Source organism: Euprymna scolopes, chromosome 11 (genome assembly GCF_053919585.1).
Source record: "Euprymna scolopes isolate OS-2025 chromosome 11, ASM5391958v1, whole genome shotgun sequence".
Taxonomy (NCBI): domain Eukaryota; kingdom Metazoa; phylum Mollusca; class Cephalopoda; order Sepiida; family Sepiolidae; genus Euprymna; species Euprymna scolopes.
Window position 1 is genome coordinate 144002150 of NC_136492.1, and position 16269 is coordinate 144018418.

Consider the following 16269-nt stretch of genomic DNA (forward strand, 5'->3'; position numbering starts at 1 on the left):
TATAGACTAAAGAAAGGAAATTGTTTTTATCAACATGAATTGTCTTACAAATTAAGTACACATGAGATAAACTAAGAGGGTAAAAATAAGATAAATTATATACAAATTTGTAGTCCTGTTTGATACTGGTAAAATTTTGAAGATCGATCCCTATAATCATGTATATTCCAAAACAACATTATGAAGAATAAATGGAAAAGTCTATTTCATATTTATCAAATATTAATAAACTCGAGTACAAGTGCACAATAAGAATCTTCATTCTTAGAAAATGCAGAATGTGGCTCAAAGAAATTGATCAACATTTATTTCAATTTGAGCGTTCTTGATACGGTGTAGAAACATATAATTTGATTGCCCACACCCTTCTCTACATCCTTCTCTACACCCTTCTCTACATCCTCTCTTGCAAACATGATGTTGCTAGTTTCAATCTTTTCTATGAATGCTATTATGGCACACGTTCTTCAGAAGCAATTTCCATAAGTAAAATGCCACTTGATTTACACCCCCCCCCTCATCCAACTAGTGATAGATTTTTGGGTCCTCCTCTAAAAATTGAATTTATCTTCTTATTCTTATTATCTAGATATAAAATCTAAAAAGGTAATATATAGTTATGGGTTGTGTGTACATAGTTTTTCTCATTCAAACCTACAGCCTTCCTGCTAGTTCAAAAATATCACTAAGCAGACTTATTTTAAAAATGTGTCTAATTTGCAGATTCTGTTATCGGAAAATGCAATTTATTAAAAGAAATCTCTTACCTTGGTTTTGAAGACGAATCCAGTAATGCCAGAACTGAGTTCAATTAGAAACACAACCACCAAAAACACGGAATACTAAAAGAAAGTAGAAAACACAAAAAAAAAAAAGTTTTTTTTTCTGAAAATAAATGTTTGCAATAAATACTAAAATGATTCTCTAGTAAAAAAAAAAAAAAAAATTATGTTGAAAATGAGTATTACGATATTAAACAGATTTTAATACTCACATAAAATTAATAAAATAAGTAGAAATTCAATGAAAAATATAAATTCAAAAATTTTACTAACATTCTATCCTAAACCAAACCTTTATTTTCATTACATCTAAAAACTTTTCATGAGGACACATCGATTTTTGCAAACAATATTATAGAAATATATTTTGGTAGCTCAATCAGCAACCAAATTATGACCGTTCAAAATTTGTTGAAAATTTGCAGACATTTTTTGCTAATTGTCTAAAGATGCTTTGAACAAGTGAAAACTATTTACTAACATATCATTTTGTGATAAATATGAAAATTAATCATAAAGAAAACAATTATTAGATCAATCCAACCTAAACAAACATGACACACAACTTTAACTTCTCATAAGATTCATCTCTACAGCTAACATATTGAATATTTTTGATTCATAACACATGTTGATTTTAATAGTGAATCAATAAAAGATACTGATTTGGATCATATAAAAAATAGAACAATTTAATATTTCATTCACTAAAAATTTAACTTTGATTTTTTTTATTAAAGACAACTTAAAACCCTTATTAATTAGTTCCCCCCCCTTTTTTTTGTTTTTAAGATGGAGCTATCTGTATATGCAAAGAATTACAATATCGTGTACACCAAATTTGAAAACATTTTCACATGTCTGAAAATGGTAAAATTAGCCTGGAGAAAAATGCTATTAATAGTAATAACAGGAAACGTACCGTTTAACGCTGAACAAGGTGCACACTGCTACTTAATCTAATGGTTATAGTCTTTAAATCAGTAATTAGAAATAAAACTTATGGCTGGATTCACAATAAATTTTTCTTTAAAATGTATTTTAAAAATATATAAAAACAAGTTATTTTAATATTTTTTTGTGATTTGTATATTCTAAGAAATTGCTATTTAAATCTGACTATTAACAAAACATGCTGGCATTGTATGCCTGTTAGCAGTAGGTGACTTTTTACAACTATGCAGTTGGGGTCTGTTTACATAAACACACAATACAGAAGTTCTACCAATCGATGATGACATTTCATATTTTTTAAGTCAATCAGAGAAAAGAATCGTCTTTGCCACAGAATTTGAATGAAAAACAGGCAACTTTCCAGTCAAAAGTCAAAACATCTCAAAGTTGAAACTTTGTAATACAAAGCTATGTAAAGATAGAAACTTTGTTCAAACGATATTTAATAGCCAATATATTTTCTTTTGTCCTAAAATTTGAAGAGAATTGTTAGTATACTTTATGTACGCATCAATAGAAATGGTAACAAGCTCCAATAACGTGAGAATTTTTGTGTGTCGTGACGCACACCAAAAATACATAAAACATTCATGTATATTCAAACTGACTTATAACAAGTATTCTTTCATTTTTTTTATTATTATCTGCTGGCGTGCTCTAGAAATATTAAAACAATATTTATTTATAACATTTCAGATATTTTTTTAATATTATGTAGAGAAGGTACCATGCTGAAATAATATTTAAAAACCTATTCTTAATATGGGGAGGGTATTTTGTAACTCTTCTGTACTTTCACCTAACAATTTAATGAACAAAAGATACCATAAATCTTGAATTTAACTTAAAAACACTATTAAAAAGAAAACAATTCTGTGGTACCTTCCTTGAATAAGCATCTGTTTTTTGTATTTTTTCATTTTTTTTATTTTATATCAGCATTAATATTTTGAATATAATCTTGCGTATTTTTTTTTGATAATCAACATTAATATTTTAAAGATAATGTTGTGTTTTTTTTTTCTATGAAGTATTCAAATGGTTTATGATTTTCAGACATACATTCCGGTATATATTTCAAAATATTTTTTTTACGGACATTTTTTTTTTTTTACTAGCTGTGAAAATATACAAAACTCCTTTTTTTTAAATATATTTATATTATTAGACTGTTAGAAGGCCAAATGGTGAATTTATAATAAAGGCTTTCAAATAATAGGACTAAAAATAAAAATTAAATAGCTCATGTTATTTTGCTGCAGGTAAAATCTTGCAGTCTGGTAATTCACAAATTTTAAATATTACCATTAGCTGGTGGAATATTTGCACAGTAAACTGACTTACCTATATATATATATATATATATATATATATATATATATATATATATATATACACTAGCACTTCATCCCGGCATTGCCCAGGTGTTTGGAGGTGTATATTGAGCACAAAAAAAAAAAAGTGGTCAATTTTTTTAACTTTGACCCTTATTATGACCCCTTAACATTTATTGTTTTGGGCTCAAATCAAATTATTAAGTTAGATCCATGTCCAAGGAACTTATATCTAAAATTTCAAGTGTTTTGACCCAAAATTGTCGGAGGAGTTTGGTAGAGTTTTCAAAGGTCAAATTATTGAACTTTGACTCTTTAACAGCCAAATTTCTGGCCAAAAACAGATTACAAAGATTTTCACAAATCTCAGTACCCTGTATATCAAATTTCGAATCTGTAGACTTAAAATTGACAGAGTTATTGCGTAGGGAAATGTACACACACAGACACGTTCACTTATATATATGGAAACAAGAAAGTTGTAAAAGGGATACATTCTTCAATTAATGTGAAAATTTGCCATAAATCCAGTTTCAAAAGTTTTCAATATGCTTGAAATTTCACAATATTCCGTTCAACAACTGGATACAGAGAGTTAAAGTTTATAGATTGAATAGAAAAAGAGCAAAATCTTGCTAAAATTAAGGAACTAGAAAAACAGGAATTCATTGTCACAAAATGGCAACTAATATTCATGGGTTATTAAATTCAATGAACTCAATTGATGTTTTGCTTAGCCTCCTTCTGTATTTATTTGTTGCTGAAATGTTCTTAAATTCTATCGTGTCTGTGTAGTGGATATTCCTGGATATGTCATTTTACAGAGATAGACATGTTAATGCCTCGTGTTAAAAACAATGCCATTTTTTGATTCCCTCAAGCGCTAAGATCGTGAGGTTATCTGACTATTTCCACCCATTCAGTAAATTTGTTGACTGGTTTTGCATATCGACTACCAAGAGCTGACATGGCTATTTTGCTGCACATCAAATCATCCATTGACTCATACTCATACAGTGTACCACACAACACTGCATATATGATAGTTGGCGATTAGCAACCAACGTAGATGATCATAATGTTTCTTATTTGACTTTTGTACTGACTTAGGTTTGACTAAAATTGTAAAGACTGTGACAAGATCCCCTGACAGTCTTACTGGACGTCCGTCTTTATTAGATATTATTTTAACATCAATGCTTGAAATATTTAATGTGTCATCATCGAACCATGCAATTATTTCCTTAAGAGTTCAACTGAAATTTCTAACGTACCAGAACGGGTTAACTTTGCTTCTGTTACCACCAGCACATCATTTGGTAAAGCGATGCGCTTAATTGGCACTATGCAGGTAAAACTCCTTTGAGTGCAGTACACTATGCTTTGATACCATCGACAGGTGTGCCCTGACTTATCGATATTCGGTTCATGCCAGATATTGTTTTTGCAAAACTGAATAAACTTGACACAAGAGTATGGAACCAGCTAATATTCCTAATATTCTCTTCAATCGGTGCGCTTATTCATTATTGACACCTCTGACTCATTTGTTTAATCTGTCGTTTGTATCTGCTCACATGCCTTTTCTATGAAAGGCTCCCACCCTTGGTCCCAGTTTATAAGCACAAAAGTTGATAGATCAAAGTTATTTAGCTATCGTTTCTGTCTTAACAAGGTCATGTAGCACATTGTGAATAGTTGCCTTACGTCAATAAGTTCATCCATTTCAGTTTTCTAAAATCATACTCTAATGTGAGGCTAAGAAATGCACCATTTTGGCATTTTTAGATCTTCCCAACGCATTTGGAACTGTCCCTTATTTAGTCTTGCAGCAAAAATTATTCTCATTTGGCATCAGAGGAAAACTCTTCTCTTGGGTCTACAACTATCTGCCTAATCGGCTGTATGCTACTTTGCTTGATGGCTGCTTGATGGCTGTTTGTCAGATGAGCTTCCTGTCTAAGCAAGAATGCCACAGGGAAGTGTTATTACACCAACGTTATTTGTGCTCTTCATAAACAACCTGCCAGGTGACGACGGTTCCCAAGCTTTTATGCTGATGACAAATTTCTGTGTGACACTCACTTACATAGTGTCAATATACCTGCAATCGCTGCTAAGTTTGCATCTGAATGGGCAGAGGACTGGGGCATGGTGTTCAACCCAGCAAAAACAATTGTGCTATTGTCTTCTAGATATTTCTCTCCTGCCGTCCATGGGATTTGGTTTCAAGACACATTTATGCCATTCTCAAAATGTCATAATTATTTGGGAGTAATAATATCTAGCAATCTCAAGTTTGATAACCACTTGCCTTATGTATCCAACAGGGTTAATAGGGAACTTCAAGGGATGCATATCCCAAGCTACCAAATTCATCATGAATGGCATTTGTTGACGAGGCTTCCCAAGGCAATGATTTGTCTCCACTTGGAATATAGGTTCCTAGTGTTCACCAGGGTTGGCAACATGTTCCGATTCTCTTGAGTGTCTACAGCATCATACCATCAGATATATACGACATATTCCATGCCGCAACCCTGTTCCCTCTGGAATATATGATCTGCTTGGATTAGATCTGTTGACTACTCGTCGGAATGTAACAGTTACTTCTGTTGTGTACAGATTATTTCATGGTTCTTGCCCCACCTTAATGCTTAAATATTGTCCTGTGCTGTGGCTGAATAGACCAAACTTGCGAAAATATACGTACTTTAGATCCTCTGCATAATTACACTCGTGTTTGGTCTGATGTTAAAAAAAAAAAAAAAAAAATTGTACAATCAGCACAAAACCTATGATTCCTACAAATCCCAGTACTTATTATGCTTGCTATAAACCCCCAAGTTGGTTAATAATGGTTCATAACTTATATTTTTCAGTCATGATTATGTTCCCTTCAAAGTCATATAGAAAAGTAAAAATACTTACAATACTGCCATTTTTAATGATTTGACATAGTTTAATGTGTTTAGAAATTTCCTTTAATTTGATATGCTACACGTCATTTTTTTTTTTTTTTTTTTTTTTTTTTACACAGTGATCACCACTTATCAAGGCCCGGAAGCCACTCAGGGATAAGGGTTATTGCAAGTACATTACGTTAGTGTGGAGATTTGATGAAGTGTTTACTTAAGGGGGCGGTTCATTAGGAATTTGTTAACATTGGACTTGAAGACATCCAAGTTGTAGTCCGGTGGGAAGCAGGCAGACGGAACAGAGTTTTTGTTAATACTTTCTATAAATAATGTTGTGGTGGCCATCTTGGATTTTTCACAGTGTAATGTTGATCAAAATAATATTTTACCTGATGATAAAATCTCACCTACCATTTTTTTAGCTGTTTTTATGATGTTTCTACTGAAAGTTCTGAAAATGAAACTTGAATATGCTAATTAGTATGCTAAGTAGAATACTAATTAGCATGTAAGATGGTCGTAAATACAGCCATCTGAACCTTTAATAAAATATCTTTAAAAAGATCTGAATTTACAGCTTTTTAAAGATGAGTTTGTTTGTAAATTGTGCAAATTTCCTACCATTTTCAGTCACAAACTTATACGCATTTGAATAAAACTGACTTAAGACAAAAATATCCAGTGAACCAGGCATTTTTTGATACTTTGAATGCTCATAACTCCAGTTCTCATGGGCCGATTTAAAAAAACTAAAGATAATGTTTGTTTTTATGCTCTTTTACATAATGCTTGATTTGAGTTTCTTGGAAAAAAAAATGATCTGGTGTTGCTATTATTAATGACACAAGAGAAAGAAATACTTATAAAGAAAAAAGATCAAATTTTGTTTACATTTAAATTTTACCAAAAAATAAAGCTATCGCAAGTTGAAATCAAAATTAAGTTTCAGTATTTTTTTTTTTTTTTTTCTTAAAGACAAGACCAGTCTGGTATACCTATTAAAATATCTAAGAACTAAAAATGAATTTGAACCTTATTCAAACTGGATATACAGTAAAGGAACATGGAGCCTCCCCTATACGAGAGCCATCCATTTCAATTGATGCCAGATGTGGATCAGAGCTTGATGTAAAGATAGGAGCTTGGTTTTATATGCATTAAAAGTAACCAACCACCTCCTCCCCACTGCACCTTATTTAAACTGGATATACAGTAAAGGATAAAATTTGGTAGAGGGAAATATGAAATGAATAATGGAAACAGGAATCGAATCATAATTAGTTATTAAACGTCTCATTGAATTCTGCCATTATTTCAATATAGAAATTTGGGCAGAGTTTGGGAGTGATTTACCTATTAGTCTACGACAGCTCTCAACTATGGAACACACTTTGATCCAAGCACGAAGATTATAAAAACAAACTGCGTCTTCTAATAAAACATTTAATAGAGAAAACAATGGATAATTTGCTAGTTAAGGTGTCCGCATATGTTATTGATGTTGGGCATTAACTAAATAAAAACCAGGATTTAAATATTAAAAATTAATAAAATTAACCAATATTGTATGTGCAATATTTGCATTATTTTATTGAAATCACCATTCTCATTTCAGTTTTGTTAAACAAAAAGGCGGTAAATTTAAAAAAAAAAAAAAAGTGATTTTTTAAGATGCAACACCATAGTAATAAATATGTGCAACAATGATTTTTCCTAAATGTTAATAAAATCTGGATATAATACTTGTGGACAAATATTCTCAAACAACTCAATTACTTTATGATTATGAAGGCTGCCTTAAAAACTGAAACCACTTTTCATGCTTAAAATAAAAAGAATCCCAATTCTTGCAATTTCTTTTTTGTTGTTTTCTTTTAGTTTTTATTAATTTGGATGGAAAACCTCACTTCCAATCTAAATACATTGAACTGATCCTTGACTTTTTGAGTAAACCGATTCAAAGTATGTTTTCTTTCCTGCAGGTTAGTTAATAGCAAGTAATCCAACTACCCCCAAAAAGGTAGCATTGGTTGTGTGCAATATTTGTTGTGACTAATCAGCATCAGTCGATACACAATAAACCAATAAGAGGTAGTGTATTTGTTTCAAAAATGAAATGGCTGTAATGTGTGTGTATTACATGTGATTATCTTATTTCTAATAGATACAAACGTTACAATAACCATTTCTTGAAACTCCTTTCATATCTTTTCTTTGAAATATAAGCTAAACAGATGAATGAACCAATCAGCATGCTACCTCATACTTTTTGCTCTCATTTGAAAATATTCTAGGCTAAAATATTAATTAGATTGGAGATTTATTACCTTTGTTTTTGTTTATTTATATACAAATTATTTATTTTAATAGTTAAATTACATTATCTTGCACGGTCATTAAATTAATGATTGAACCAAATTACATAAAAACTATAATTTTGTTAATACTTAAATGTATAAAATGATTGCATGTAAGCAGCTTCCAAAACTTCCAATTAGCACACGAGTAGTCGCTAAGCAATTTAAAAACAAAAATCATCTTCTATTATGCCATTTAAATGCTTCAAAATTCATTTCAAACAGTCAATAAATAATTCATTTTATTTTCAACTATTAAAATATTGGATAGCTGGTCGGTGTGTATATGTACTGTATGTATATATGATGTATATATAACTTGGGTATAAAAGAATTTTTTTTTTTTATTGCAATTTCACTCCAAACAAAGCACATTGCCACTTTGCTGTAGGGGGCTACTATCAGGGACATAAGCTACAGGGGTACTATGTGGGGAGTTGGGCTGCAAGATGTCAGTTCACATTACACTTGAACTTCTGCATGTCAGTACAGTTGGGGAAGCAGGAACTCGGAAGGGAATTCCAAAGGCTAGCGGTTCTGGGGAAGAAACTACTGGAGTAAAAGGCTCTCTTACATCTAGGGATCTCTACTGTGAAGGGGTGGGATTTTGCTGCTTGTCGGGTTTGTCGGGGGTACTTGCGTCGAGGGGGCACAAGTGCTTGCAGTTCGTCAGAGCATTCACCACTGAAATACTTGTAGAACAGGAAGAGGGATGCTATATTTCGTCGATGGGACAGAGGCTGAAGCTTAGATGACAGTTCAGGACCTATTAGGTTGGCGACTCTCTTTTGAACCCTGTCTAGGAGTGAGAGACTAGTAGCAGATGCACCAGCCCAAATATGACAACAATACTCCATACATAGGCGAATGGTGGCCTTATAGAGGCACAGGATACTTTCAGGCGTTAGTAGCTTTCTAGTACGGTAGAGAAAACCTACCTTTTTCGCAGCATTTCTGACAAATGCACTCAATGTAATTTTTCCAACTCATGTTTCCTTTGAAACTTGTTAACAGTCTCTTTCAACCTTTGACTGCCAACTCACGTTACAGACCGACTCAACTAACTTGCTACATATTAATTTAAAATTCATTACGTTATCAACTTCCCGTGACAATGATCTACCTTTGTCACGTATTTTGTTCATGTGTTAACATTCCTGGGAACTATTTAATGTAAATATTTTTATTCTTCTAAAACATAACTTTATGTATTGCTAACATTGTTCTATCTAAACAACAATAATCATCATAATTAACTATCAGCAAGACAAGCCGGAATTTTCTGGGAAGCTAATAATACTTAAAGTTTGTTTTATTCATGCAATTTTTATTTTAATAAATTATTAATAGTAAATAAATAAAACAATAGGTGCTTGTGCATTATAATTAGATATCTAAAAAAAGCCATTTTAAGTAAAACACTTGATAATAAATTAAGATTTAACGGTTAGAAAGACCTGACGAGTGTGAAATTGTTTTTAATAAATATTGCTATTTATTAGAAATAAAATTGAAATTATTTTTTTTTTTTTTTTTTCAAATTTTCGAATAAAATATTCATCTTCAGGAAATTGGACAGTTCTTTTGTTTTTTTTTTTCCTCTTTTTCTTTTTGCTGTATGCCATAGTGGTGGTAAGTCCTGGTATGACTTGAGAAAACTCAAAATGATGTTCATATATTTGATTACAGTTTTTGGTGCCTGTTGAACCTGTATGTAATAAAAAGTAATCCACTGTTCCTTCTTTTTCATGACACAGATGTTCAACAGGCGGCAAAAACTTATCAAATATATAAACATCATTTTGACTTGACTCCAAACATCTCAAGTCATGCCAGGACTTACCACCACTATAGCATATAAGAAAAAGAAAGAAAAAAACAAAAAATGTCTAATTTTTTGAAAACATTATTCGAAAATTTGCAAAAAATAATTTAAAATTTTATTTTTAATAAATAGCAATATTTATTAAAAACAATTTCACACTCGTCTGGTCTTTCTAACCGTTAAATCTTAATTTATTATCAAGTGTTTCACTATTTACAAGTTGAAATTAGTAAAAAATTCTAAAATTTACAAAAAAATGATAGAGTACTATTTTTTTTTTTTTCAAAAAAACATTATCCATCCACCATTTTCTAATTTGAAATAGCGAAAATAAAAAGGAAGTCAGTTTGTTATATGAAATTGACTGCAATAAAAGAAACAAAGCTTCATTAATCAGTAAATTTTATTATTTCTTGTTCGTAATAGTGTTTTTACTTAAAATGCATGTTTTGTTACCTAATTATAATGCGGAAACACGCAAAACTATTCAATGTATAAGTCACATAGTGACAATAAAATCACACACACTCACAAAAAGTATTCATACAATGTTGTTAAAGATGAAAGAGAATAAAAGTGAGAAATACCACATAAAGCAAAAAGGAGTTGCCCTTGACGGTACAGCAACAACCGAGGGAGCCAACAAGGACAATAACAGCACCAACTCCAATCAACACATAAGGGACCTCCTTATAATAAAGACTGGACAGTTCCAGGTAGATGTATAATTGAACCTTCGTCCATATTCCAATAGCAAGAATCGTGATGCCAGTAATCTGGAAAAAAAAAAAAAAAAATCCTTAAATATTCATTCCATCAAAAACAAATCATAGGAGAAATTCAGAAAATAAGATTTACAACCATTTAAGCTGCTAGGAGTAATTTAGTTCATGAAATTAAATATTTCACAATCGACAGGAATTAGTAAAACGTTGGCACAAATGAAGAAACATTCAAACATTGAACAGTAATGCATGAATAAGACGTGAAAGAAAATCAAAATAACTGCTTCTTTTACATTGAATATGTTTGGCAGATTTTAATAAAAATAAAATCAAGTCTTGCTCCCAATGAAGAGACTTTTTTCTTTTTATCCATATTTATTGCAAATCAAAATAATGGTTTTATGTAAAGTTGCAATTAATAAATTTCGACCTCACGAATTTAACTTGTTAATCTGGTTGGCACAAGTGTACTGATGGACAGTTGAAAACCTGGGTAGGGACAATCAGAGGCGACCTAGCCAACACATTGTTGATCTTTAATTATGAAATTGGGATTAGCCAGCCATATCGGCCTAGTTCAGGATTGGTGAAAGTGGGATGTGATGGTCAGAGATATTTATACTTACCCAGGAAAAAGTTAGCTCAACTCTATCAGTGATAGCCTTTATAAGTACAATTAGATATAAATAACCGTTTTGAAACGAGATTTACAGAAACTCAGTTTTGTTAGAATTTACACAAATTACGATCTGGTTAACAAAAAGTGTTTGTGAATCAAATTATTTTAAAAAAGCAATTTTTTTTTTTGCTTTTTAATTGAAAAAAAAAAATACATCAAAATTTTATTCAAAAGCTAAAGACAAACAAATTCATGATAGAACAAAATCAAATTAATTTGCTTAAAAAGTCAGATTTTTTGTTAGTACAGCCAGAAATTACCATAATTGAAAACTTTGAGTTTATTAAAAATGGATCAAGAATCATTTCAAATGTTTAAACATTTGAAATGAACAGCAAATCTGTTTGCACAGCAACAAACTGTTTGAAATAGGCCAATTCGGATCAGCTTCTTAAGTTTTAACAATGACACAAAATCGTACAAGTTTTTGCAGCTTGACATTCTTAAAGTATGAAGAAAGCAAAATCGTAGAAGTAAATTCTGAAGCTACTTTGGACCATTTATGTACCTGGAACCAAATAAACAAATTCTTATAAAATCATCTTTGAAAACATCAATGCATACAAACACCTATTTCTATGTACATGTGTTCGAAATGACTTTTTCTATAATGAATAAAGGATTATATTTAGCACATTTTTTGCTTTTTAGAAATTATTTCTTGTAATAATTTTTTTTTATCTGCTTTCAATAGAAGACATCAATAAAATAGGATAACAAACAAGCCAGAAATTATTTAAAGGATACATACAAAAAAAATTTTTTTTTTCTTTTTAAAATCAAAAAAATCCAGAATTTATTTCCTAAGTGATAAGAAATTAGTTAACATCATTGTTTCTGTTTAATTGCAAATGGCGCGTTCATCTAAACAAAAAGAGACCTTAACATTTGTAATCTTTGTTCCATTTTTTTTTTATTTGTAGAAAAAAAAATTAAATTCTTTACTGGCTGTATTTTGCACTTGACAATCAAAAAAGTGATGGGGTGGGAGTATCAATTTTCAAATTGCAGATGGTGCACCAAAGTGCAGCTTTCGCAATATGAGTATGTTCCAAGAATTGTATCTTTTTATGGCCAGCCCATAAACACCTAATTTTACGACTTCATATGATTTAATTTACTTTTGGGAGTGGGACCCAGCGATGTACACAACATTGAATGGTTGTGTTAGTCAAGTTATATTAGCCGAAATAAATTTCAGAAAATTTATTGTCTAACCTTTCACCTCTTTTGGGCAGACCCAACAATCATTCTGTATACTTTTGCTCCATGTATTACATATTCAAGACCCTATATCAGTAGCGATTAAGTATACTAGTGTGAATTTTGACTAGGGTCACATTCAGTGCATGATAACCTAGATCTGTAAAACAATCATTTTTAGGTTTGATGAATGAGAGATGAGTGACAAGACAATATAGGAGTCAAACGATACGAGAATAGAATGAATGACGTCACGTTTTGGAGTGAGAGAAAACGAAGCTTTTAAGATCAGTCTTCCTCAATAAAAAAATTCAGTTGTAGGTCTTGTCTTTCACACAGATAAAGTTGTTTTCGTTAAGACAAGACGATTGGTGGGCATTCAACAAAATGGCAACAAGAAGCAAACAAAAAAGAGACCCCATATTTACACGCATGCACATGTGCGTATAAAGAACTTATTTCATTTGGTTTATCGCTCATCAATGAAAACATTACACATGCTTATTAACAGGATTTTTAAGCTACAAAATAAAAATAAAAAATAAAAACCTCACAATTATTTTTTTTTTTTTACATGTTTCCCCTGAATCAAGATGAAAGATACTTATCCAAATAGTCTGGGCAATTTAATTTTCTAATTTACAAAACTCACTGTTTGTCTGTCTCCCCAAATTTTCGAACTATCTCTTTGGAAACTAAAAGTCACAGAGTGGTACTATGGGCCTCAAATGATTGGATTTTTTTATAGACCATTATTTTATGGGTCGTTAGCCGATTAAAATAGTTTTTAAGGGGTCAAAAAAGGGTCAAAATTGAAAAAAAAAAAAACGTTATACATTTTGTACATAGCTTATTTTTAATCAATTCATAGACGTGTCACGTTGGTAATGCTACAGTTTTGCTTTTGGTTTTGATTCTAGCTGATGGCACCAAAATACTTTTTGTTTTACTTTTAAAATCACGACTATAATAATATATATGAAATCTGGACAAATTAAAATATCATATTTAAGCGTATTTTACGACCGGACAAAGCCCAATTATGGGGTTCTAACTCATTAGGAGTTTGTGAATGACAAAAACTACAATACCAATTCTTCTTGCTAATACAAAAAAAAAAAAAGTGAATTTGCAAAGCCAATAATTAAATATGACAAAATCAAAAATTAGCTTCTTTGTTTGCTATATGTATCTTCCCCTCCCTTTCTCTAACTATAGGTTAAATAGTATTACTGCTTGTAGGTATATAACACTTGTTTATAATAGAACTTGCAATCTTTTTATTCTTTCATTTCTTTATTTTTGACTATGACTAAAAAGAGAAAGAATGACAGAAACTTGAGTGAATACATAAAACTGCTGCATAAAATAACAATGTCCAACTCCAACTGAGAGGGTAAGAGAAATAGACTATAAAAGACAGGTGAGTTGGTTCATTAAAAATTACAGGGAATTAAAGCAGTTAAAATGGATTTAACAAAAATAATTTAATCCCTAAAGCAAGGAATATTTTAACAAGTATTTTGCGTGATTAAAATAAGGAAAATGAATGGCATTTGTTGACGAGGCTTCCCAAGGCAATGATTTGTCTCCACTTGGAATATAGGTCCCTAGTGTTTGCCAGGGTTGGCAACATGTTCCGATTCTCTGGAGTGTCTACAACATCATACCATCAGATATATACGACATATTCCATGTTGTTCCCTCTGGATTAAATCGGCTGTCTACTCGCCAGATTGCAACAGTTGCTTCCGTTGCCTACAGATTATGTTTTAAGGGTGTTTGCCCCACCGCAATGCTTAAATACCGCCCTGTGCTATGGCTGAACAGATTAAACCTGCGACGATATACATTCACATTAGACCCTCTGCATAATCACATTGCTTTCTGCAGTCCTAAATATGCTGCCTCAGAATTGTGTGAATGAACATGTTTCACTGTCACATTTTCCTAAGTTCTGTATTGGCTATTATGAATGTTCCTAAGTGTTATGCATTCCCTAATTAGCTTAGTAACCTCTGTCTATTGCTAGTGGTTTTATGATCATGAGGGAGAAACATGATTAAAAAAAAAAAAAAAATGAACATTCAACATACAAATCTGTTTACACAAAATCTTTTAATCAAATGACAAAAAAAAAAAAAAAATGGTTGACATTTTTAAAGTGAACATATACATGTTCATCTTACCATGAACGATTATTTATAGACAGATAATTCCTTTAATAAAATTTCAATCCAAAACCAAACGCTTCTGTCTATAAAGAACTAAACATTTAGAACACACAGGGGAAGTTTAATCATATTTTATGTTTACTCTTAAAAGTAATCTGATTTCTTTTTGTTTGCATGCATATGTAGTCAAGAATTTGGCGTTTATTAAAATACATTCAATGTTATGGAGTGTGTGGTCTGTTTAGTCGAAATGCTTGACTTATTGAGAGTATGTGTTTTAATTGAAATGTTAAGTTTATTAAATCTAAATAAAAGTTAATTTTGCCCATGTATCCACTATTTTGACTGTGCAAAAATAAAACATATTTAACATCACGATTATAACAAGATGTATAATTGGAGGTGTGCATTTTGGATTGTAAAGAAAGGAATCTGACTAAATGTCGACAAATTTAGTGTTTTTTTAAGTGGGAGAGGGATAGTGTTCAGTTATCATGAGATGATGATTCTAGGCTTTACCTCCTCCTTAGGAGGAGTGTAGTAAAGGTTCATTATATGCATACAAGCAAAACTATGCTACCCCTGGGCGCATGTTTTGCTTGTATGCATATAATTTTGATACAACTAAAAAAAATTTTAAAAAATAAAAATAAAAAATAGTTATGTTTAGAGTTTCACGGCAACCCATGGTTTAGTTATGATAAATCCAAGTTAACAAAACCCATTTAAAACCATAAAAACCAGGATACATTACTAGTTTTTTTTTTCTTGTTGCAGCAAAATTCAATAGATTGCACTCTGGTCTTAATAATTGAGATATCTAATCAATTTTTATTACGTTTGCTTTACAGCATATCAATCATCTATGGATTATTTTATGTCAAATAAAGTTGTCAAATTCTATTAAATACAATAATTAGGATATATTACAAAGGGGACCTTCATTAGCATTTTAAAAGAATAAAAACACTATCCCCAGAATACAATGCTCGTAGGGAAGAATTTTACAAAGAAAAGGGGGAGGGGCATTACTCTCAGAAAACACTACTCATAAAAAAAAAAAAAAAAATTACTCTTTAACATTGGTAATTTTTGCTGTCAACCATCATTTTTCTAGTATTTATTTGAACAGAAAAAAAAAAAAATCAAAAGAAAAGTATAATTTTTATTTTCTGAACCAAATTGAATAGAATAATATGGTGGGAAATAAACTTATACACACTTGGCCATGACGTGATCAGATGATTGATCAGAATGGGCCAATATAGAAGAATGGTTTATTTAGTCACCAGGATCACTGGTTGCCACCCATTGCCTA

The 16269-nt window shown here is 31.0% G+C and overlaps 1 protein-coding gene across 1 annotated transcript in view; it reads right to left on the bottom strand.

The window, feature by feature from the left end:
- LOC145288097 (tetraspanin-7-like) overlaps window positions 1-16269 on the bottom strand; it is a 77431-nt gene that overhangs the window by 23534 nt on the left and 37628 nt on the right. Inside the window, exons 2-3 of the mRNA XM_080136153.1 lie at window positions 10758-10946; window positions 768-842 (exon numbers count right to left, since the gene is read on the bottom strand). Of these exons, the coding sequence (XP_079992279.1) occupies window positions 768-842; window positions 10758-10946 (264 nt within the window). The remainder of the gene's footprint in view (window positions 1-767; window positions 843-10757; window positions 10947-16269) is intronic.